The sequence below is a fragment of the Vulpes lagopus genome, chromosome 5, assembly GCF_018345385.1.
Source record: "Vulpes lagopus strain Blue_001 chromosome 5, ASM1834538v1, whole genome shotgun sequence".
Taxonomy (NCBI): domain Eukaryota; kingdom Metazoa; phylum Chordata; class Mammalia; order Carnivora; family Canidae; genus Vulpes; species Vulpes lagopus.
The window spans coordinates 67,618,348-67,642,317 of record NC_054828.1 but is presented as its reverse complement, the minus strand read 5'-3'; the positions used below and the strand labels follow the sequence as shown (position 1 = coordinate 67,642,317).

Here is a 23,970-nt window from a genome sequence, read left to right as displayed (position 1 = left end):
TTGGCACCTGCCTTTGGCCCAGGGCGCGATCCTGGAGACCCGGGATCGAATTCCACGTCGGGCTCCCGGTGCATGGAGCCTGCTTCTCCCTCTGCCTGTGTCTCTGCCTCTTTCTCTCTCTCTCTGTGTGTGACTATCATAAATAAATTAAAAAAAAAAATACCATTGGGATTAAGATTGGGATTGTAGTAAATTTGTGGATTAATTTAGTGAGAACTGTGGAATATATTACACATACATTCTAGAGTAACAAATTTAGAATAAGCATACAGGGGCGTCTGGGTGCTCAGTTGGTTAAGCGTCTGCTTTTGGCTCAGGTCATGCGGAGATCCAGCCCTGCTTTGGGCTCCCTGCTCAGCGGGGAGCCAGCTTCTCCCTCTCCCTCTCCCTGCTGCTCTCCCTGCTTGTGCTCTTTCTCTGTCAAATAAATAAAATCTTAAAAAAACGAGGCATAGAAGAAACAGAAATAATGTTGATTTAATGAAGTATACCTGTATTAGGATGTTTTCAGTAGTAAATGAAAAAGTCCAGATAAAACCAAGTTTAAGCACAAAAGAAAGTTTATTGGCTCATTTAACTGAAGAGTCCAGTGGTAAAACTAGTCTTGAGGCATGTCTGGATCACTGGGCTCAAACAATATCATTAGGATTTGGTTTCTATCTTCCATGTTAGCTTTTTTAGCTTTAATTTTAAACAAGCCTCCATGTGGTGGCAAAGGTAGCCTATCAGCTCCAAGCTCACCTGGCCTTTAGCACCTGCAATGTCAGAGAAAGATGGTCTTTTTCCTTATAGTACATGTGAAAGTATCAGTGATGATTGTCATTGGCCAGATCTGGGATCAAGCATAGGAGTGGGGGCTGGGTGGGGATTTGGGAATCAACCCCACATGAACTACACAAGTTATAGTTGGGGAGGAGTGGTTTCTTGAATGGATGTGGCGTAACAAAAAAAAATGAAGGAGTTTCATACTATAAAATACCTATTTACTTACAAAAAGGGGATTTTTAGGAAGCATTAAGAAATATTACGAAGTTAAAGTTCTATTACTATTTTTAGTATATCAAAAGTTACTTTGGAGCCATAAAGATAAAAAGAAACTAGGTAAGTAGGGAAAATATTTTGAGAGATTAACTAATATATTCTTTGCTATTTGTTTTTTTTTTTTTTTTTAAGATCTTATTTATTTATTCATGAGAGACACACACACACAGAGAGGCAGAGACACAGGCAGAGGGAGAAGCAGGCTCCATGCCGGGAGCCCGACGCAGGACTCGATCCCAGGACTCCAGGATCGCGCCCTGGGCCAAAGGCAGGCGCGAAACTGCTGAGCCACCCAGAGATCCCAAATGTTTCTAAATTCTATCAAAATAGAATAAACACAATAGTAATAGACAAATCTCATTTTATTCCCTTATAAAGACCTTGGGAGCAATTTTTCTCAGATTTCTCTATCAAACTATATTTCTCTTAAGCAACTTAAAAAAATCTCTTACGGCGGATCCCTTGGTGGCTCTGCGGTTTGGCGCCTGGCCCAGGGTACGATCCTGGAGTCCCGGGATCGAGTCCCACGTTGGGCTCCCGCCATGGAGCCTGATTTTCCCTCCTCCTGTGTCTCTGCCTCTCCCTCTCTCTATCATAAACAAATAAATCTAAAAAAAAAATCTCTTACAGATCATGTGAAATTTCGAACAATCTTTTCCTTCTGTTTTAGTTGTGAGGAACATCAGAGACTAATTTGTGTGTACTCTTCTTGCAATTATGAAGGATCTGTCAGCATGATTTTTGGGGGTATTAACAAACGCTTGCCTTTGTTTGATTTTATTTTGTTTTCCAGTTACCTTTTGCCTGTTCTGATCACTTTCTCCTACTATGGTGTATATCTCTTTTTGAGCACAATCCTTTGTGAGACTGGTGGGACACTGATAAATATGCATCTATGAAATACATTTAAAAAAACAGTTCTTACAGCTCATTAAAGCATCTAATTTCTTTTGATTTCCTACTTTACAGAGAGCCATCATCCATTTCAAGATTATCAGGAGAGTGCTTCCCCAACTTCCTCCCTCTTATAAAGCTATTCACATCTTTAAAAGAATGACTTTTATATGTCCTTATAAAATATACATTATGTATAATAGAGATAAGCAGAATACCTAAAAAGCAAAAAAACCCATCATATGGTAATAATCCATATTTCATACCCTACTTTTCTCTCGTAACAATGCATTTTACATATCTTTCTTTATCATTAAATAGTCTTTTAAATAATTTTTAATGGTTTAAAGCATCCCCCTGATTGTGTATCTGGGTAGTCAATCAGGTGGCAACTCCACATTCCCTTCCCATAAAATCTGAAGATCCTCTTACTGAAACTAATATAAGTGAATTTCTCTTATCTGAATCCATGTTATACATGTCTCTAAGAAGTATGGGTATAATATATTTCACTCATCTTTCGTTGGTGGACAAGCTGAAATGAACTCCACCCAGCTTAATACATGTGTGAGTTTTGATTACTTCCTAGAAGTATACTTGCTTAGACAAAGTATGCACACATTTTAGGGATATATATATATATGGTTCTAAAATCCCTGGGGGAGGGGAGAGAAGTCCAGTTTCTATTCCCGCCTGCAGTGTCTCTTTAACTGATCCCCTGCCCAACACACATATTATTTGCTTTTTAATCTAGGTCAATTTAATAGGTATTTAATATTCCATTTATATTACTACTAATGTGGCTAAGCATACCTATTATTGGCTCTATCTATCTATCTATCTATCTTTATTACTCTTGCCAACTTGTAATAGTCTTAAAATTACTAACACCCATAATCCACCTTGACATCCTCTTACCCAGTTCCACCTCCTAAGCTAATTTTATGTTCTTGATGTGTGGATCTTATCCTATCCTTTTTCTTCAGGGAATCATCCAATCAGTTATTCTCTTTCTTGGCAGTATTTTTCAGCTCTGACTACTAATCTTTACGCTTGTATTAATAAATGTCACCGAATGTCCTCTTCTTCAAGAAAAACTCCAACTTTTTAAACTTGCCATTCTTCTCTGGCTACTGACCTTTCTCTGTTCCTTTCTGTCAAACTTCTTGAAAGAATTGTCTTCATGTGCTGCGTCCATTTCATCTTTGTCTCTTCAATTCACTATAGACTTACATTAAGATCCTCCAGGCCTATCACGGAAATACAAATCGAAACCACAATGAGATCCCACCTCACACCAGTGAGAATGGGGAAAATTAACAAGGCAGGAAACCACAAATGTTGGAGAGGATGCGGAGAAAAGGGAACCCTCTTACATGTTGGTGGGAATGTGAAATGGTGCAGCCACTCTGGAAAACTGTGTGGAGGTTCCTCAAAGAGTTGAAAACAGACCTGCCCAACGACCCAGGAATTACACTGCTGGGGATTTACCCCAAAGGTACAGATGCAATGAAACACCAGGGCACCTGCACCCCGATGTTTCTATCAGCAATGGCCACAATAGCCAAACTGTGGAAGGAACCTCGGCGTCCATCGACAGATGATGGATAAAGAAGATGTGGTTTATGTACACAATGGAATATTCCTCAGCCATTAGAAACGACAAATACCCACCATTTGCTTCAACGTGGATGGAACTAGAGGGTATTATGTTGAATGAAGTAAGTCAATCGGAGAAGGACAAACATTATATGTTCTCATTCATTTGGGGAATATAAACAATAGTGAAAGGGAATATAAAGGAAGGGAGAAGAAATGTGTGGGAAATATCAGGAAGGGAGACAGAACATAGAGACTCCTAACTCTGGGAAACGAACTAGGGGTGGTGGAAGGGGAGGTGGGCAGGGGGGGGGTGGGGGTGACTGGGTGACGGGCCCTGAGGGGGGCACTTGATGGGATGAGCACAGGGTGTTATGCTATATGTTGGCAAATCGAACTCCAATAAAAAAAAAGATCCTCCAGGCCTTCCTTGTTGCTAAGATTTTAACAGCAATTATATCCTATATATGATACATACATACATACACATACACATATATGATATATATGATACAAACGATATATGATCGTTCCCAAATAAACTCAACTGTGTAAAAAATATATTTGTGCTGGGGAAAAAAGTGATAGATTATACATGAAAAATTTAAGTCCCTGCTGGGTAGTTGGGATGACTGGTGAGTTTTCTTTTTTCTTTTGTAATTTTCCTCAACTGTAAAAAAATGTACTTTGCTGTTAGAACACACTGCAATGTAATATTGCAACTGCCAACTTAGGTTTTCTAAAAGGCGGAAGAACATCAGAGAAGCGGCAGGAGACCCTGGGCCACACTTACTTGCAGGGCAACGCGCAAGAGCCAGGTGGGCGCGACCCAGGACAGGTGTTCCCGCCGCGGGCACGACCGGATAACCTCCTGATAGGACAGTCTTCTCTTAGGCCCTCAGGCCCTTTTCGCTCACCCCAAAGACCTCCGAGCATCTCAGCCTCTGCCGCTTAATCGCCTCAAACTGCGGAAAACCGCCAATCGCTTCTAGTTGCCCCGGTAACAGCCACCAACCCCCGCCCCGAGCCGCCCGGCTTCCGTAGGCCTTCCCAGAATGCCGCGCGCCGTCTCTCTTCCGCTTCCGGTGGGGAGGGCAGGCTCCTTCCGGAAGTAGGGTCGTGTCTGACGGCGGCCGGTGGGGCCTCTGAGCGCCGAGGGCGACGGCGGCTGGTTTGTTGTTTCCCCGCGTTCAAAATGGCGGGAAAGCTGCGGAAAGGCTGTAAACTCACCGAATTCTTGTTGGCCTCGGTGGATGGATTAGACATTATTAAAGCGGAAAGACGCGCGGAAGGGGAGGTGGGCGGGGCCACGCGGTGAGGGTGTGGCGGGCGCTGCGGGGGCGCCTGCGGGATGACCCTGGGGCGTGTTGGCGGATCCAGCTCCCACCGCAGCAGAAGCCGAAAGATGGAAAGACCTTCGAGAGGATATGCAGCTTCGTGTTTTGCTGCGAGATAAACAACTTCCAATGTAAAAGCGACTGTGTTTTGCTTTAGAAAACGAAGAGAAAAAAAAAGAAAAGAAAACGAAGAGAAGCCAAAAGAAAACGGGACACCCAAATCTGGTCCGCAGCGTGATCGCCGGGGTAGCCTTCCGGGCCCTTCCCGCCCCTTCCTGCGCATGTGGATCTGAAATTTCACAGTGGAAATACTGGTCATGCTGTTCTGGAGCTTAATTTTTATGAATATACTTAGTTTATTTATTTTTAAGATTTTATTTATTTATTCATGAGAGACCAGAGAGAGAGAGGCAGAGACACGGGCAGAGGGAGAAGCAGGCTCCACGCAGGGAGCCCGACGTGGGGCTGGATCCTGGGACCCCGGGGTCACGCGGTCACGCCCTGGGCTGAAGGTGGCGCTAAACCTCTGAGCCGCCCGGGCTGCCCTGCGCTTCTCTGCTTATTCCTGTAGCTGAATAATATTTCAATAGTATTTCATGTGCTTACAGGCCCCATCTTCTCTATCTAGCCTTTCCTGAGTATTGCAGACTCATTTCAGTAACTTGTAATAGTATCGTTTTCTGTTTATGTTTTAGTTCCCTAACTAGACTGAAAGTTAGCTGTGTGGTCCTGGATAAATTATTCAATATTGGCTGAGCCCACTTTTTTTTTTTTTTAATCAGCAAAATAGTGATAATAAATTTGCAGGGTCGTAGTGGAGATTAGAAATAATGTTTCCAAGGTGAGCTCAATAAAAAGTGGCTTATTAAAACTATTATAACATTAGCAATCTGTACATAGGAGGTGTTTGTATGTCTAGATTTCAAATGACGTATAATCTTAGCGTGTCATCCAATTTGTTTATTTTTCATTTCTCCCCTTTTTTTTCATTTCTCCCTTTTTTTAGTGCATTAGTTTTGCCCTTTTATGCTATTCTTTTAATGGCTATCCTTGTGATTACAACATGTATCCTTGACTAAATAGATCTGCTACAAATTAGTACTTTTATCACTTCCCAGTCAATACAAAGTTCATGTTGCTGCAAATGGCAAGATTCCATTCTTTTTTTATGACTGAAAAATACTCCATTGATTATTTATACCACAATTTCTTCATTCATTCATTGATGGACACCCAGATTGCTTCCATATCTTGGCTGTTATAAACAATAGTGCAGTGAATATGAGATGCACATTTCTTTTCAAGTTAGTGCTTTTGTTTTCTTTGGATAAATACCCAGAAGTGGAATTACTGGATCATATGGTAGTTCTATTTTTAATTTTTTGAGTAATCTATATTCTGTTTTTCATAGTGGGTTTACCAATTTACATTCCCATCAATAGTGCACAAGGGGTTTCTGTTCTCCATGTATTCACCAATACTTGTTAGCTCTCCTCTTTTTGATAATAGCCATTCTAACAAGTGTGAGGTCATATTTCATTGTGGTTTTGATTTCCATTCAATCTAGATATTTATTAAGCACCCATGACATAAAGCACTGTTCATAATCTTCAAGGTCTCTTGAGCCTATATTATTTTTATATGTTTCTCACATGAATCATTTGTTACTCCTTAACCTCATCAGTTCTCTTATTGCTTCCTCAGTCTCTGCCATTATGCTTGGTCCCTCAGAGTAGGTGCTGAATAAACGTGTGAGCTAAACTGAGTAATTTAGTGGGAAAAAAGGGTCTGGGTGGCTCAGTCAGTTGACTATCTGCTTTTGGCTCAGGTCATGATCTTAGGTTCCTGGGATCAAGCCCCATGTTGGGTCCCCTTTCCCCCTGCCCTTTCCCCTGCTTATGCTTTCTCTCTCAAATAAATAAATCATAAAAAAAAATTGTAGTGGCAAAAGAGAAACACAAATTAGTTAAAACCTGGGTGGCTGTGATGAGAGTGATCACAGATGTAAAATGCTTTGTACATTTGGAGATCAGGAGAGGATAATTTTTTTTTAAGATTTATTTATTCAAGAGAGAGAAGGAGGCAGGGACATAGGCAGAGGGAGAAGCAGATTCCATGCAGGGAGCCCGATGTGGGACTCGAGCCTGGGACCCAGGATCACGCCCTGAGCCAAAGGCAGACGGTCGACCGCTGACCCAGGCGTCCCAGGAGAGAATAATTTTGATTAAGGTGTCTGGCAATGCCCTTTGGGGTAGGTAGACTTGATCAGGACCTGGATCATAAGGACTGAGGAAAGGGGCTTAAAGATGGTAGCGAGTTAAGGGATGGAGTTAGAAGTAAACTGGTCGTACTTTGTTAGCAGAAAGTTACTTGGGGTGGCAAGAGAGCAGGATGGGCCAACGGGCCCAGGGCAGGCAGGAAAAAGTAGTTGGGTCTCACATTTGGAGGGTTTTGATATACCCAGTAATTATAATTGCAGCTTTCAAACGTTTCTGAAAAGCACTGCTGTTTCCACGGCTTGGGACGTCAGGAGATAGGCGGGGACATGGCCCTCGGCCTGCTGTGGAAAAGGGGTGGGGGCGCCCGAGATCGTCAGGGCGCGAGGGGCTCCTGGACAGTACTGAGGGCGGAGGGCCCGCGACGAGCCCCAGCCACCTTGCGAGGTCCGGACCGCCACGCCGAGGGTTGGCGGCCCGCAGATCCGCAGCCCCGCGCCCTGTTGCTGCCGGCGCCTCCCCCCGCCGCTCGCCCCGCCCCGCCCCGCCCCGCGTGCTGCCGGGCTCCGAGGCCCCGCGGCCCCAACGTCCTCAGCGGCGCTCTGCGGTCGGGGCCGGGGCCGGGGCCGGGGCCGGGGCCGGGCCCGCCGGGCGGAGGAGGATCTGGGCGGCTGGGGGCGGGAGGGCGCTTGGCGGTCCCAGGGCTCGTGCCGGCCGCCGCGGCGGGGGGCCAGAGCGGCCAGGCCCGGGCGGCATGGCGGGCGCGGCGGGGGGCCCGCAGCAGCAGCAGCAGCAGCAGCGCGTCGCGTGCCAGGTGTTCCCCGAGCGGCGGGCCCAGCGGGGGTCCGGGCAAGGGCTCCTCTCCAGCGTCTTCTCCAGCGACCAGGGGTGCCAGCGGCTGCTCCTGAAGACGCTGGAGACAAGTAGGAGCGGGGCGGCGGCGGCGGGTGGGCCCCGGGGCGGGCCGGAGGGCGGGCGGGCGGGCGGGAGGCCTCCGCGCTCGCGCAGCCGGGGCAGCGGGGGGGGGGGCGCGGGGGGGGGCGGGGGGGAGCGCGGGGGGGGCGGGGGCGGGGGGGCGCGGGGGGGCGGGGCGACCGGGGTCCCGCGGCGGCGGCTTCCGAGCAGCCGCGTTCTGCCAGCTGCCCTTGGCTGGGAGGCGCTATTTTATTTAAATTTTATTTAATTATTTATTTTTTAAGATTTATTTTTATTTGATTGATTGATTGATTGACCGTGAGGCGTTCTTAACCTTCCTACGCCTGCCGGGCTGCCGAGGGTAGAAACCTCGGAAACGGACTATAAAATCGTGTGTGCGCACCAGAATGCGTTTTTCTGGGGAGAAAGTTCCTGACTCCGCCGAAGAGGCCCGATCTCCAAAGGGTCCAGAACCTCTGCTGTGGGTTAAACCGGAGCTCGACTCCCTGCTGCCCGGGTCCTTCAGGTCGTGTCCCTGGAGTCCTGGGCCATAATACATTTGGCTCTATGATATAAACCAAAACGTAGAAAAAGAAAAGGAATCAAAGTTGGGTGTTTTTTTTAAGTGTTGAAAGCAAAAAACAGGTGAGTAAAAAAAAAAAAAAAAAAGTAGTGAGAGATGAGAAAGGTATAGGTTACTGCTTTATTATCCTGCCCCCTCCTAAGAGTGTTAACAGTAAAATAATTATTAGTACTGAGTATTTTTTAGTGTGTATCAGGTGTCAGGATATATGCTCACCATATATGCTCACACTTTACATTCATAAAACCTACTTCTCACAACCCTAAGAGAGAAATTTTTACCCCCCGACCCTTCCCTCTTTGTGTGTGCAGATAGGGATGGAGGGGATGAGGAAGTTAAGCCAGTCTTGAACACCCGATAAGGGAAGGGATACGAATTTGAACCCATGTCTAACTGCAGCCCAAGCTCTTTCCACTGAGTTCCACTTCAAACCTCTAAAAGGCACAGCCCTGGTCCTTACTCATCTTTGAATTTCCCCACACCAGAACCTAGGAGGCGTTCCATACACATTTCCACGGGGATACAATCTCATCATTCCCATAACCCCGCTCCTCCTCCCCACTCCCTTTATTCCCCAGTATGCAGGTAACCTCAAGAAGATTGGAAAATCTTTGGGTGCTTAACTTTTGAACTGTGATTGGCAGCTATGAAGTAACCTTGCTTTAGGACAGGTAGGTTTAAGACTCTTAAGGAGTTAACAAATCTCTAGTGCAATGTCTCTGAGACTAGAGAAGTTGGGCAGCAGGTAGTTGTTTGTTTTTAATTTTACTTATTTATTCATGAGAGACACAGAGCGAGGCAGAGACACAGGCAGAGGGAGAAGCAGGGTCCCTGCGGGGAGCCTGATGCCGGACTCAGTCCCAGGACCCTGGGATTGAGACCTGAGCTGAAGGCAGATGCTCAACCGCTGAGTCGCCCAGGTGCCCCGGCTATTTGTCTATTTTATTAACACCTTTTAATTGTTGGAAAAATCCTTTCTTGTTCTGTAACTTCTACTCTTTGGTCCTCGTTCTGCCTTTTAAAAAAATATTGATGGGGGATCCCTGGGTGGCACAGTGGTTTGGCGCTTGCCTTTGGCCCAGGGCACGATCCTGGAGACCCGGAATCGAATCCCACATCAGGCTCTCGGTGCATGGAGCCTGCTTCTCCCTCTGCCTATGTCTTTGCCTCTCTCTCTCTCTCTGTGTGACTATCATAAATAAATAAAAATTAAATAAAAATAAAAATAAAAAAATATTGATGGGATTTATTCCCACATGGCACTCCTTCAAATACTTGAAGCCATTGTGGTCCTATTTAAGTTTTTTATTCTCCTTTCCAAATCCACAGCTCCTTTCTTCTTACTGATCGAAGGCCTGTACTGTTCTAGTTGCCTTCTCTCCATGGAAGAGCTTCCATTGGCAGTTCCTGTTTAGAGTGTGGTACTTAGGTCTACTGTTAGCTTGTGGTCTGACCAGGAAAGATGCCAGTGGGGCTACTTAACTACCGTCTTCTATTCTGGGTACCGTGCTGCAGGTCGTTTCTACGGATGTGACCCCAAATTCCCGCATTATTTCGGTATATGCTTTAATACAATGTTTTCAATCATGTAACTAAAAATGGGCTTTAAAATCATTTTTTATATTATTGAAGATGTTTAATAGTGCCCATCTTGATATTTGTATCAGTGTTTTATGTCATTAAAGACTTGTTTTTATGTTAACTTAAGCTGGTCTTTTCGTATCCATTTTTAACAATTTTAAGATGGTATTACTTCATTAAGATTTGTGCGTTACTTTTTGATAATATGCTGCTTTTTGGGTAATTTAATTGGTGCTATTTTTCTAATTAGCATACTTAATTGAATCAATATCTTTTTAGATCCTTATGTCAAACTTCTGCTTGATGCCATGAAGCACTCAGGTTGGTAAGTAATCTTTTTTATACTGCTCGTCTCTGTTCTGGTTGCTAAAAACATAAAAACCCCAAACTGGAGCTACTTGAAGTTTTTCACTTTAGGCCACAAAGCCTTTTCCATATGGTAGGTGGTGATGGGCTATTCTTTCCAGGCAGGTGGTGGTCTCTTCCTACATCTTCTGCCCTAACTCTTAAGTGTCTGGCTCTACCATTACCTCCAGTGTTTAGTAAAGACCACATGTAAAGTCTTATAAATAATTACTGAACCTGGCTTTCCCGTTCTTCCAGCCTCAGCCTTGTCCTTCATGGAGAAGAAATCTCAGCTTGTTAGGTAGGAGCCTTCCAGGTGTTGTTTAACTTTGAGGAGATTAGAGGAGGTGACCTCTGAGGTCCACTTCTTAACCTCCTGGCCTGAGGGTAGCAACTCTAGCATATTTCTAATGCGGTCTTAATCAGTGGACCAAATGCATTATGGGATCATGTCATGGAAGTTGATCTAGGACAGATTTTGCAGGGATGATTTCCTTATTTCACAGATGAGAAAACTTAGTCGTGAAGGTTTCCCAAGGTTTCTTATGTGTTAGTGGTGGAGGGGGTGTTGATTATGTGGAGCTCCTGATTCCTCGCCCAGGGCTTTTCCCCCTGAACCACATGCACGCTGATTTGGACGCTGTTTCTTTAATCCATTCTTGCCTTTTAGTGCTGTTAACAAAGAAAGACACTTTTCTTGTGAAGACTGTAATGGCAATGTCAGTGGAGGTTTTGATGCTTCGACATCTCAGGTAGGCATTTTTGCCAAGTTGTTCTCTTTCCCGATAATTGCTAACACCTTGGCATGTTGGCCATTCTTTTCGGCCACTAAAATGAATTAGTTACGGTTCTCACTCTTAAGGAGCTTATGTTCTCACAGGGGAGATAAGACAGTCATAAAGTTTGAGGCAGGTTAAACTATTATTAGGGGATGTGGTTACCATAATGGGACAGTGATGTGATTGCAAAATACCCACAGATTCAGCAAGTGCATATAAAGCTTCTTCAGGGGCAAAGAAGATGAAGACTGTTGCCCGAAGAAGGGGTAGCATGAGCAAAGGTGGTGTGTTGGGAAAGGACAAGGTGTATTTGGGGAGTGGCACGTTGTTTAGTGTAGCTGGGGGGCAGGAATGTGTGGGGAATATGGGGAAACAGAATTGGAAAGAAAGGTAAGCCATATGGTGGGAGGCTTTGAATACTAAACTAAAGAGTTTTACCTTTACCTGGTGAGAAGGGATATACGTTTAAATATTTTTGATTAGGGGAATAAGTTTCTCATCTGGAAAATATGGGTAATGATTATATCTATCTTATAGTATAGTTATGAGAATTAAATGAGATACTTTGTGTAAGGTGGTTATCATAGTAAGCCTAGTGAAGTGTTCAATAAATATTAGTTTTAAGTAATTGGAGGGTTTTGACAGCATCTTGGAGTTGGTAGAAGAATTAGGACCTGTGATGAGGGTGGATGAAGTTTTCATAAGTAACTCTTTCCATCTTGAACATATAACCCTGTTTAATGATACTTAGTTGTTTCTTCCTGGGGAATTGTACATGTATTTTGGTTACTTATAGCTGCTTCACAGTAATCATGAGAAAAAGAAACATGGCATAAGAGCATAAGAGTGAAAGGTCTCGGTTTTGGAGTCTGGTAGAGTTGAGTTCAAATCTAGTTCCCCTGCTTATTAGCTGTGGGGCTTGGGCAAGTTATTTGCATTATTCTCAGTTTTCTCATTTGGAAGCTGATAATAATAATAATACGTATAGCTTTCAAAATGGGTCTAGGTGAATTCATTTCCCCCTTGGGGTTAAATAGAGTGGACATTTTGAACTTTTATCTTCTCAGCAGTGTTGAGCATAGTTGGGCACTCTCTCCTTTTATTTTCTTTCTTTTTTTTTTTTTAAGATTTTTATTTATTTATGCAGGAGAGACACACACACACATACACAGAGACAGGGAGGCAGAGACACAGGCAGAGGGAGAAGCAGGCTCCACGCAGGGAGCCCGATGCGGGACTTGATCCTGGGTCTCCAGGATCCCGCCCTGGGCTGAAGGCAGGTGCTAAACTGCTGAGCCACCCAGGGCTGCCCATCTCTTTTTATTTTCTTAAGTTATATTTGTATTATGAGCTGTCTCATTCATACAGAAGAGTAAGAAACCTGTATGTATGCTTTTGGTCATAGTAATAAAATTAATCCCTGTCTAACTGCCACCCAGATTTGAGAAATAGAACACTGCCAGGACTTCAGAAGATTGTGTGCCCCTCTTGGACTACATTTCCTCTCCCTTTCTTAGTCTGACTCTTGTGATAATCATTTCTCGCTTTTCTGAATGGTTTAACATCTCTGTGTACAGTCAAACAACATGTTATTTAGTTGCCTTGCTTTGAAGTTTTATACATGGAATACTTTGAGCTCTATGTGATACTTTGTGGTTTTGTGAAATCATATGGTATATAGTCTTCTGAAACAATTATTTTGTTGAGTGTGGTGAGATTCTTCTATTTTGTTGTACAACACCTTTAGGTAGTTGGACTGCTGTATACTATTCCACTGTATGCCTGTACTGCAGTTTACTGTATTTAATATTGTTTCTGACTGTTATTATGAACAATGCTGCTGTGAGTATTTTTCACCTTTTCTCCGGGTGCACATGTGCAAAAATTACTCTTGAGTATATGTCTAGGAGCAGAATTGCTGGGTCATATAGTTTGCATACACTTGATTTCAGTGGTGATAATGCCAGACACTTTCTTCCCCTCGTTTCCAGTATACGACACTCTGCTGGTTACTCCTGTGCTAGCTCACCTTCCTGTGTCAGCTGTTAAATGTTGAAATCTCTTAATCCTTGTGTTAAATCCTCTTCTTTTTTTGCTCTATTCTCTGCCAAGGGGATCTCATTTATTTTCCTAGGTCGGAGCTCTCTTTTAGCTTCACATCTGTATACTCAAATGCCCACTTAATACCTACCTAATACCTAATTGTGAGGCCCCTGAGACCTCACAAATTTGTCCAAGTTCAAACTGATGGTTTATATCATCCCTTGTCCCCACCCAACCTGGTGTTGTAGTTTTGCATATCTCAGTGAATGGTACCACTATCTATCCTATTACCCAAGGCAGAAATGTAGAGATCATCCTTGCACCTCTGATTCCCTTCCCATATCCCATATCCATCACCAACTTTTGTCCAACTTACTACCTAAATATTTTTTGAGGTATCCTATTATCCCTGCTCAGATACCATTATCTCTTGCCTAGAACACCTCCTTAGTCTTGAGCTAGTCTCTCTCTACATCCAGTTTTGGTCATCTTCTGCTTATTTTTCCAACTATAGTCAAAAGGGTAAAAACAAACAAAAGGATTCCCCTGTTCCACTCTTCCCTTTCAGTGACTACCCACTATTCTCAGGATAAGATGATAGGGCTCTAGCCAAACTCACCAGCCTTATTTCGTGCCTGTCACTTACAGTTCTGTGCTATAGCAGTGCAGGCCTGTTTTCAGTGTCTCAGACATTCTATTCCTTCAGTGCCCCTTGCCTTTGCACAGGTTGCTTGGTCTGAAATGCTCCCTTCCCCACCTCTCAAATTTAACTCGTTCTCATCGATGAGATCCCAATTTAAACATTCCTTCTGCAGAGATGCCTTTTCCAATCCTCTAGACCAGATCAGGCATTCTCATTGTATGCACTCATGACATCCTGGGTTTTTCTTCGTGACAACTGTCATTGCATGTCTTTAAACATTTTGGTAAATATTTGATTAATTTCTAGTGCCATTAGAAGATTATACATTATTAAATTATAATTACAGATGATAAATTATAAATAAGACTCTGAATCTACTAGTAGGTTGTAAGAAATATTAGTTGAAAGATGAATGTTGGATGAATGTATATAAAATATCTGGCACATACCCTGATGTCTGGCACATAGTAAGTACACCACAAGTGGTAACTATTGTTATTAGGATCCCTCATGTCTTTATTATTCTTATAGGGTCCTGCTCAGTGTGCTGTTGGCTTTTTGCACTTCTTTCTGAAGGTCTTTCTGAGGATTTTCCCTGGCAATTCTAGTAGAATGAGACAGTGGTGGTCATTCATTGTTGATTCATTGCTCATTCAGAAACTTGATAAGAAGCAGTTTACATGTATTCTCATTTAATTCTCACAATTGTATGAGGTAGGTACTCTAATTATCTCCTTTTTATGGTTGAGGAAACCAAGGCACAGAGAGGTTAAGAAACTTGCCCAAGGTCACCGAGTTAGTAAGGAGTGGGGCTGGAGTTTGAATCTGCTTCATTCCAAAGCCCACTCCTAATATGATGCTGTGGAGTCCAGCAGCCCACTGAGGATGGCGTTTAAGTGCTATTGTAGTTCAGAGAGAAGAGGGAGAAGTTGGTCACTGGGAAGGTTTGTTGGAGCATGTATGTTAGGACCAGGCCTTGATGGATGGATAGGTGTGGGGTTGGAGGAGAAGGTGGGTGGATGAGATAGAGAAGATGGGATTTACAAAATAGAGTAGATGTTAGAAATAATGGAACTTCTCTTATTTTGGTGCCTCCTAGATTGTTTTGTGCCAGAACAACATCCGTAATGAGGCCCATATGAACAGAGTGGTCACCCACGAGCTCGTTCATGCGTTCGATCACTGTCGTGCTCATGTCAACTGGTTCACTGATGTCAGACATTTGGCCTGCTCAGAGGTGAGTTTTATTGTAAAAGATACTTTTTTCTCCAGGAACACTCTTAAATTTGAACATTTAATTGAAATACAATGCTTAAGACTCTACCTTTGCCCCTCATCCCCCCCTCAAATATTCATGAGAGACAGAGAGAGAGGCAGAGACACAGGCAGAGGGAGAGGCAGCCTCCATGCAGGGAACCCGATGTGGGATTCAATCTTGGGACTCCAAGATCACGCCCTGGGCTGAAGGCAGGTGCTAAACCACTGAGCCATTCAGGCGTTCCTAAAAAATAAATCTTAAAAAAACAAAACAAAACTTAATTGAAGTATGATTTACTTAAACATACTCCTCTTCTTCTGTCATAGTTCCATGTTACCCTTAGATTTTCTTTCTTTCTTTCTTTTTTTTTTAAAGATTTTATTTGTTTATTCATGAGAGACATACAGAGAAAGAGGCAGAGACACAGGCAGAGGGAGAAGCAGGTTCCATGCAGGGAGCCCGACATGGGACTCGATCCCGGGACTCCAGGGTCAGGTCCTGGGTTGAAGGCGGCGCTAAACCGCTAAGCCACCTGGGCTGCCCCTTAGATTTCCATTTTTAACTCCTGAATACACCTTTGCAATACAACAAGAGATATTTTAAGTATCTTCTTAGAATTGTCTTAATTATTACCTTTAAATCCTAATAATAGTAATGACTTTATAATAACCATTTTTAATTAAATAACCATTTTTGGTATATAATATATATAGTATAGCATGAGATATAATACAAAAATATATATAAAGTAATATGATAACCATTTTTTAAAAAAAATTATTTATTTATTCATGAGAGACACACACACACACAGAGGCAGAGACACAGGCAGAGGGAGAAGCAGGCTCCATGCAGGGAGCCTGATGTGGGACTCGATCCTGGGACTCTGGGGACCACGCCCTGAGGAATGGCAGATGCTCAACTGCGGAGCCATGCAGGTGTCCCTATGATAACCATTTTTAACCATTTAACCAAATAAGCACTTTTCCTGTGGAGTAAACTATAAATGTAGAAACTAATGCTGGTTAACACTGGCTGGGGACTGTATGCCAAACACTGTTCCTTTTGTGGATTCTTTTTTTTTTTTTTTTTTTCCTTTTGTGGATTCTTACTGAGTCTTCTCAACAGTCTATCCAGGTAGATGCTATGATCTCATGTTCTACATGTTGAAAGGGAGACATTTATTGAGGTCCATGGTTAATAAGTGGCAGAGGCAGGATTACAACCAGGATTCTTTTTTTTTTTTTTAAGATTTTATTTATTTGAGGGAGAGACAGTTAGTGACAGAGAGCACAAGTGAGGAGGAGAGGAAGAAGCAGGATCCCCATTGAGTGGGGAGCCCGAAGAGGGACTCAATCCCAGGACCCCGGGATCATGACCTGAGTCAAAGGCAGACATTTAACTGACTGAGCCACCCAGGCGTCCCACAACCAGGGTTCTTAACCAGCCTGCTGTCTGCCTTCTGTAGGCAAAGCTCCTTGCTTGCTCTAGAGTAAAACATTTAGTCTCAAAAACATATAAAAAGTTTATTGTTCAGCACTTTGGATTGCTCTCAGAAGGGCAGTATATTTATGCTCTTAGAGAGACATATGTATTTAATACTTGCATTTCATTAGTTGAGGCGTGCAGTGTGCTGAGAAGTAAAAAAAAAAAAACTAATATAAATTTAAGCTTATACTTTATAACTTGGGTTATTTTTTCTTTCCCTTGAAACTAATAAGCAGCCCCACTGCATTTAATTATAACTCATATTATTTGGAGAGTAGACTGAAACCTGAGTTTTTAAATAGATCTCTCTCGGGTGTTATGAGAATTAATGCCTGTTAGCTAGTTACAGTGTGTTAAGTGCCTTCCACTCCTCAGAGGAATGAGACCATGTTATTGTAGAAGTAACAGGAAGTGGGCCATTCTGTTTGCAGTATGTCAGCAAAAATGTGGCCAGTTTGGCAGTAGCATCTATGTAGGTAGTTCTAAGACTTTTTTTTCATCTATCGAAGCTAAAATTTACCTTAAAAATATAGTGAATTAGAAGATATATCCTAACTTCAGGCTGTCCTGCCTGACCAGTTTGGAATGTTCTTGTTCTTGGAATGTTCTTGGTTAAGTTTCAAGAACTTAATTTTTCATAGGACAATTGAGGCCCTGGAGGAAAGCATGAATTTACAGAGGTTTAAGAAGGTTCCAGGAGAGTTTCCGTATTTTGGGCTAAGGGCAGGAGGTTCCTATTCTTAAAGTGTCTTGGATACTGATGTGTTTAATTTTAAGCTTACGTTGAAATTCAGTTTGTAGATCTTTGGAAGAATGCTTTCTTGCAGTCCTTTTGGTAATTTCTAGAAATGTTTGTATCTCATAGAGAACATGGACTTTTCCACTCTGAGGTCCAACTTTCTGACTTTTGGTTTCAAAAGAAATTAGTTCTTTCAATAAGATTACAGTGTAAAGTTTTGAAGATTCCCTTTGATAAATGATTGACCCTCTCCCGACCCACAGTTTATTTTGCATTGTCTAGCCCATGGATATCAGCTCTTTTTCTTAATGTAGTCTTATGTCAGAGTTTAAAACATTCTTTAAAAAAAGTCCTGTGGAGGGGATCCCTGGGTGGCTCAGCAGTTTAGCGCCTGCCTTTGGCCCAGGGCGCCATCCTGGAGTCCCGGGATCGAGTCCCACGTCAGGCTCCTGGCATGGAGCCTGCTTCTCCCTCCTCCTGTGTCTCTGCCTCTCTCTCTCTCTCTCTCTATGATAAATAAAAAAATAAATCTTTAAAAAAAAAAAAAAGTCCTGTGGATACTCTATTCCTAGAAAGGCATGTTACTTTTAAATTCTTTTACAGAGTTTTTACAGAGCACAAGCACTTACTTTCTTTCTGTTTGCCTCTCTGTCTTTGTGATAGGTTCGAGCTGCTAACCTTAGTGGAGACTGCTCACTTGTAAATGAAATTTTCAGGTTGCATTTTGGATTGAAACGACATCATCAGGTAAAACTAACATATGAAATCACTTACCCTCCAGAGTGCTGTGAGTGGAAATAATGCATAAAGAGAAGTACATTTGGTATTTGAAATGTGAAAGAACTACTGTGGAAACAATTCAGAATATATACTGTTTTTGCCAAACAGATGGAATTTAGTTCTACTTTTTAATTACAGGCAAGCTGTGTGACTCAGTGAGAGACTTTAATAGTGAAAAGAACTATATGATCTTGTTCTTGGGATCCTTTTGGAAGCAGGTGGATGAAGAGTGGACACAAAATCACAGCCTGTCTAACTTTGATCCCCGCAGTCCTGGACTTCTATTCTGCGACTCCCACAGTATTCCTGAGACAAAAAAGTAGTACTTTTCAGAACAGAGACTACCCTGCAGCACAGGTTATGGCTGCATATTAATGTGCCTTTAAAGGCTGTACGACATAATAGCAAAGCTTTGAATTAGCACATACTTGACTATGATAAATCTCTCCTCTTTTTCCCTTGGGTAGCAGCAGCAGAAAGTGAATAGAACAGGGGTGCCTGGGTGGCTCAGTTGGTTAAGTGTCTGCCTTTGGTTCAGGTCATGGTCCCAGGGCCCTGGGATCAAGCCCCATGTCAGGCTTCCTGCTCAGTGGGGAGCCTTCTTCTGCCTCTGCCGCTGCTCCCCTTGCTGTGCTTTCTCTCCCTCTCTGTCTCTGTCAAATAAATATATAAAATATTAAAAAAAGGAAAATGAATAGAACTAGCAACAGGTTGGAAACTATGTGGAGGTAGTAGGGGCTCAGTTGAGGGAGAACAGTCTGAGAGAATGGAGTCCCTGCTTTTGTACAGCATGTACCCCAGAGATACAAACATCAGTTACCATAACCGATGGTAAAATATGGTAGACTCACATAGTTTTAGCAGAAACTTATATTACATTTGGAAAGAAGTAAGCCTGAACTGTGGTGCCTCCCAAACTTGTAGCTCCAGGAGACAACTTTTTACCATCTTTTTTTTTTTCCCCCCCTGGAAGGGAGAAATTTCCTCTTAGTGGCAATTGCTGTCATAATTCCTTATGGCTCATCCTCTCTTTCTTACTCTTTTATGCCTGGGGTTTATTTTTAAAATCAATGTTTAGTGTAATTTAGGTCGAGAAGCACTGATTTATATTCTAATAGTAGTGAGCATCTCCAGCTCAGGCATGCTGCCCAGGGTGAAGTGAAGCAGGAAACACATGTAGAAAATGAATGAATGACAGATTATTTTTCATGAAAAGGTTAGATGTCCTTCTTTTTAACTTTAGTTTGGGCTTGTGGAGAAATAAATGGATTTAAAGCTCTCCAAGAATTGGAATGATAAGACCTTCTGTTTCTTAACATATTTAGAATACTGAGAGATTCTAGCCAATTACTATGTAACTAGATAATTTATTTTCTTAGGTAGACAATTTAATACCTATGCAAAGAACAGGAAAAAAAAAAAGTTGTTTGATTTTTTTTCTCCTGAAAAATCAAAACACCCTCAGATTTTGTGTATATGTATGTGTAGCTTCCTAATGCCTCCATGGGACATGCAGGAAAGGTTATCTAGTATTAGTCAACTGGAAAGTAAAGGAAGAAAAAGGCATAGAAGTAAAGTATATTTTAAATCTATTTAAATTTTATTTTTTATTTTTTTTTCTATTTAAATTTTATTAAAAATCCAGCCAGAACCTTATCTGTAGAGTTTTGTGTGTTTGTTCGATTTTTGCAAATTGGGAGTTACTGTTTGTTGGACTGCCTACAACTTCAGAGAATGACATCTGGAGAAGATGAAAAAATGGAGGTCTTACTTATACCTAAATAATTTTAGATTGAGCTAAAAATATTCTATAATTTAAGAGTTATGTTTCTACTTCTACTTAGAATGACAGAAATTAATAAAATGTGGAAGGGAGTTAATTCTTTTTTTCCATTTATTTTTTAAAATTTAAATTTACATATTAATTAACATATAGTGTATTACTGGTTTCACAGGTAGAGCTCAGTGATTCATCAGTCTTATATAATACCCAGTGCTCATCACATCACATGCCCATCACCCAGTTACCCTATCCCTCTACCCCCTCCCCTCCAGCGACCCTCAGTTTATTTCCTATGATTAAGAGTCTCTTGTGGTTTGTCTCCCTCTCTGATTTCATCTTATTTTTCCTTCTCTTTCCCTGTGATCCTCTGTTTTGTTTCTTAAATTCCACAGATGAATGAGATCATATGGTAACTGTCTTTCTCTGATTGACTTATTTTGCTTAGCATAACACCCTCTAGTTCCATCCATGTCATTGCAAAATGGCAAGATTATATTTTTTTGATGGCTGAGTCATATTCCATTGTATATAAATCCTACATCGTTATGCATTCACCTGTCTGTGGACATCTGGGTACTTTCCATAGTTTAGCTATTGTGGACATTGCTGCTATAAACATTGGGGTGCAGGTGCCCCTTCAGATCACTACATTTGTATTTTGGGGGTAAATACCTAGTAGTGCAATTGCTGGGTTGTAGGGTAGCTCTATTTTCAGCTTTTTGAGGAACCTCCATACTGCTTTCCAGATTGGCTGCACCAGCTTGCATTCCCACCAACAGTGGAAGGGGGTTCGAAAGGGATTTATTTAATTCTGATTATGGGACGGTCCGGGTGGCTCAGTGGTTTAACGCCTGCCTTCAGCCCAGGGCCTGATCCTGGGGACCCAGGATCGAGTCCCATGTCGGGCTCCCTGCATGGAGCCGAGCCTGCTTCTCCCTCTGCCTCTCTCTCACTCTCTCTCACTCTCTCTCGATCTCTCTGTGTGTCTCTCTCATGAATAAATAAAATCTTTAAAAAAAATTATGATTATGGTCAGACATTATATAAAATGTCATTATTTTGTGATGAAATTGCCACATAAAGTTAAAGCCACATACTTTTCTTTTTCCTTAGACTTGTGTGCGAGACAGAGCCATTCTTTCTATCCTGGCTGTTAGGAATATCAGCAAAGAAGTAGCCCAAAAGGCTGTTGATGAAGTTTTTGAATCTTGTTTCAATGACCAGGAACCTTTTGGAAGGATCCCACATAACAAGACTTATGCAAGATATGCACATAGAGACTTTCAAAATCGTGATCGGTATTACTCAAATATATGAAGACAATGACATTTTATATTATGGAGCTTCTGTGATCATGAAGAAAATATGGTTCTTAAGTGGACAAACATATAAAATATAAATGATCAATTAAATAGAGATAAAACACAGAAAATACTGATTGTAGCATACAATCAGAAAAAAGTAACTGTAGTAAAAGGGAAACTGCCTTAAACTCCAAGGCAAAAATTGTAACTTTATAGTTAACCATTTGATAAATAAGGCAAATAAATTACATTTTTGTATTTTCTGTGTTATACTTGTGTTTTTTATTATTTGTGTGTTTTTTTAAGATTGTGAGTTGTTTTTGTTACATATTAAAATTTGGTTATGAAAACTGTGAAATGTGTCCTTATATGAGGTTGACTACTGTTGATATATGAAGGTGACTACTGTTGGTATTTACATTAAACATAAAGAAAAATGTACTGATTTTATTATAGGATGTTTATCGAGATGTTATGGTAAAAAATGCAAAGAATGAAAATTGGGAACGATTCATTCTATGATCAATGCCTCCCTTCTCCCTCTTCTTTCAACATATATGTGGGGACTATATACGTGACTTAATTTTCTGAGGACAGTCCTGATTAGATTTTTCTTTTGTAAAGGCAGTGCATTAAATTTATAATGTAATTGAGGTTAATTTTTATGTATGTATAAGATTTTTCGTATAATCATTCTCAAATCTTTTGTCAGGCCCTATGTCTTAGTTTTAGATTCAGAAAACACGTTATCTATTCCCCTTAACTGAGAGCTGCATCTTCCACCTGTCCCTGGCAAATGTCTCCTGGCCTATGTCCAGACTGAAAGACCGTGATTCCTGTGTGCTTATTAAGGGTTTAAAGACAAGGAAGTTGGCAGGATTATTTCTTGTGAGCTAAAATTTGATTAAATTGTAAAGTGATACCCAAGCTTGATAACTTACTAAACATTAAAAACAATGTTTGAGGATTCTGGGAAGACAGCAGAGTAGGAAACAACAGAAATCTGTCTCCCCACCTAGACAAAATTACACTGGCAGAGTCTTATATAAATATTCTGAAACTTGAGCCTGAAGGCTCCTAACTTGGAGGGAAAGGCTTAGGTGGTAAATTGTCAATTTTGGTCAGTTGCAGCTCTTAGCCTAGTACAGTAGCCCCATCTCAGAGCACTCTGCCCTGTGGCAGACGGCTGTATGTATGTTCCTGGAGTAGCTTGTGCACAGACTGTGGAGCCAGCATGGGCAAAAAGCACCCTGTCTTACATGTATTTGGGACTTGCTCTGATTGCTGCTTCTAAACATAGAGGTTCAAAGAGAGGTGGTGACATTGTTGTACCCCCCTTCCATTTTTGCAAACTACTTTCCATCTGGCTGAAGTGACTTTCAGGGTCTTTAAAGGGCTGGTGCCTTTTTTTGTTCTTGTTTTTGTTTTTTGGTCCTTCATTTTCCCCTTTGGTATCAGACATTGAAAATTAGACCATTGAAAAACAATGGCAGGAGCGCCTGGGGGGCTCAGTCAGTTAAGCACCTGCCTTCAGCTCAGGTCATGATCCCAGGGAATTGGGATAGAGCCCTGAGCAGGGAGCCTGCTTTTCTCTGTCCCTCTGCCACTCCCCCTGCTTGAGCCTTGTTGTGCTCGCTCTCTCAAATAAATAAATAAATAAAATCTTAAAAACAAAAACAAAAACAAACCCCGCCCAGATGGAAAACAATGGCATATACAGGGGGAGTAAGGAAGTCATCAGGCATGTCTGGGGAAAGGCACAGGCTCAGAAAAATACAAGACCCGAGTTTACACCTCAGGCTGATCCTTGACACAGAGACAGCCTGTACCAATTGAAAGCAAAACCAAAAACTAAAACCCAAAGCAACAGCTAGCTCTGGGGAAGCAGAGAATCTGATTTCCAGAGTTACCACATTATTAGATTCGAATGTCTAGTTTTCAACCCCCCAAATCACAAGGCATACAAAGGATACACAAGATACACACAAGAAAGTATGGCCCATTCCAAGGAGAAAATAAACTAACAAACTTGCCCTGGAAAAAACTGATGGTGGATTTAGCAAACAAAGAGTTTAAAACAACTGTCTTAAAGATGCTCAAAGAACTAAAGGCAAATGTGGAGAAAGTCAAGAAATGATGTACAAACAAAATGGAAATATCAATAAAGAGAAAAAAACAAAAAGACCTAGAAAGTACAATAACAAATGACAAAAATCCACTTGAGGGATTCAAAGGCAGATTTGGGCAGGCAGAAGAAAGAATCCGTAAACTTGAAGAAAAGGAAAATTATTGAGTCTAAGGAACCAAAAGAAACAATATTGAAGAAAATGGAACAGAGCATAAGATACATTCTGAGAGATACAATCAAGTTGGCCAACATATGCATGGTGGAAGTCCCAGAAAGAGAAGAGAGAGAGGCAGAGAGAATATTTGAAGAAATAATGGTTTGTAACTCCACATTTTCTTTTCTATATATATTAGATACTAATACATTAAAAAAGTTATTAGTTTGTATTTGGGTCATACAATGAATAAATGTGTAATTCTGTGGCAGCAACAACTGAAAAAGATAAAGACAGTTTTAAAGGAGTGGAATTTTTGTATGTTGTTGAAGTTAAACTGGTATAAATTCAAAATAAAGA

At 41.7% G+C, this 23,970-nt stretch overlaps 1 protein-coding gene across 5 annotated transcripts; it reads left to right on the top strand.

Annotated features, from left to right (window-relative positions):
* Nucleotides 1-4,631: 4,631 nt before the first annotated feature.
* ATP23 (ATP23 metallopeptidase and ATP synthase assembly factor homolog) lies at nucleotides 4,632-21,586 on the top strand. 5 transcript variants are annotated; one of them, XM_041756473.1, is made up of 7 exons: nucleotides 7,879-8,010; nucleotides 9,164-9,256; nucleotides 10,446-10,491; nucleotides 11,182-11,263; nucleotides 15,076-15,213; nucleotides 18,125-18,208; nucleotides 21,138-21,586. In XM_041756473.1, the coding sequence occupies exons 3-7, from the start codon at nucleotides 10,475-10,477 to the stop codon at nucleotides 21,339-21,341; spliced, it is 525 nt and encodes a 174-aa protein (XP_041612407.1). In that variant the 5' UTR covers nucleotides 7,879-8,010; nucleotides 9,164-9,256; nucleotides 10,446-10,474; the 3' UTR covers nucleotides 21,342-21,586. The 5 variants fall into 5 exon arrangements, with proteins under 5 accessions (XP_041612403.1, XP_041612407.1, XP_041612404.1 ...); XM_041756469.1 differs by lacking the exon at nucleotides 9,164-9,256 and having other exon boundaries at nucleotides 4,632-8,010; XM_041756470.1 differs by lacking the exon at nucleotides 7,879-8,010 and having other exon boundaries at nucleotides 8,130-9,256.
* Nucleotides 21,587-23,970: the final 2,384 nt, after the last annotated feature.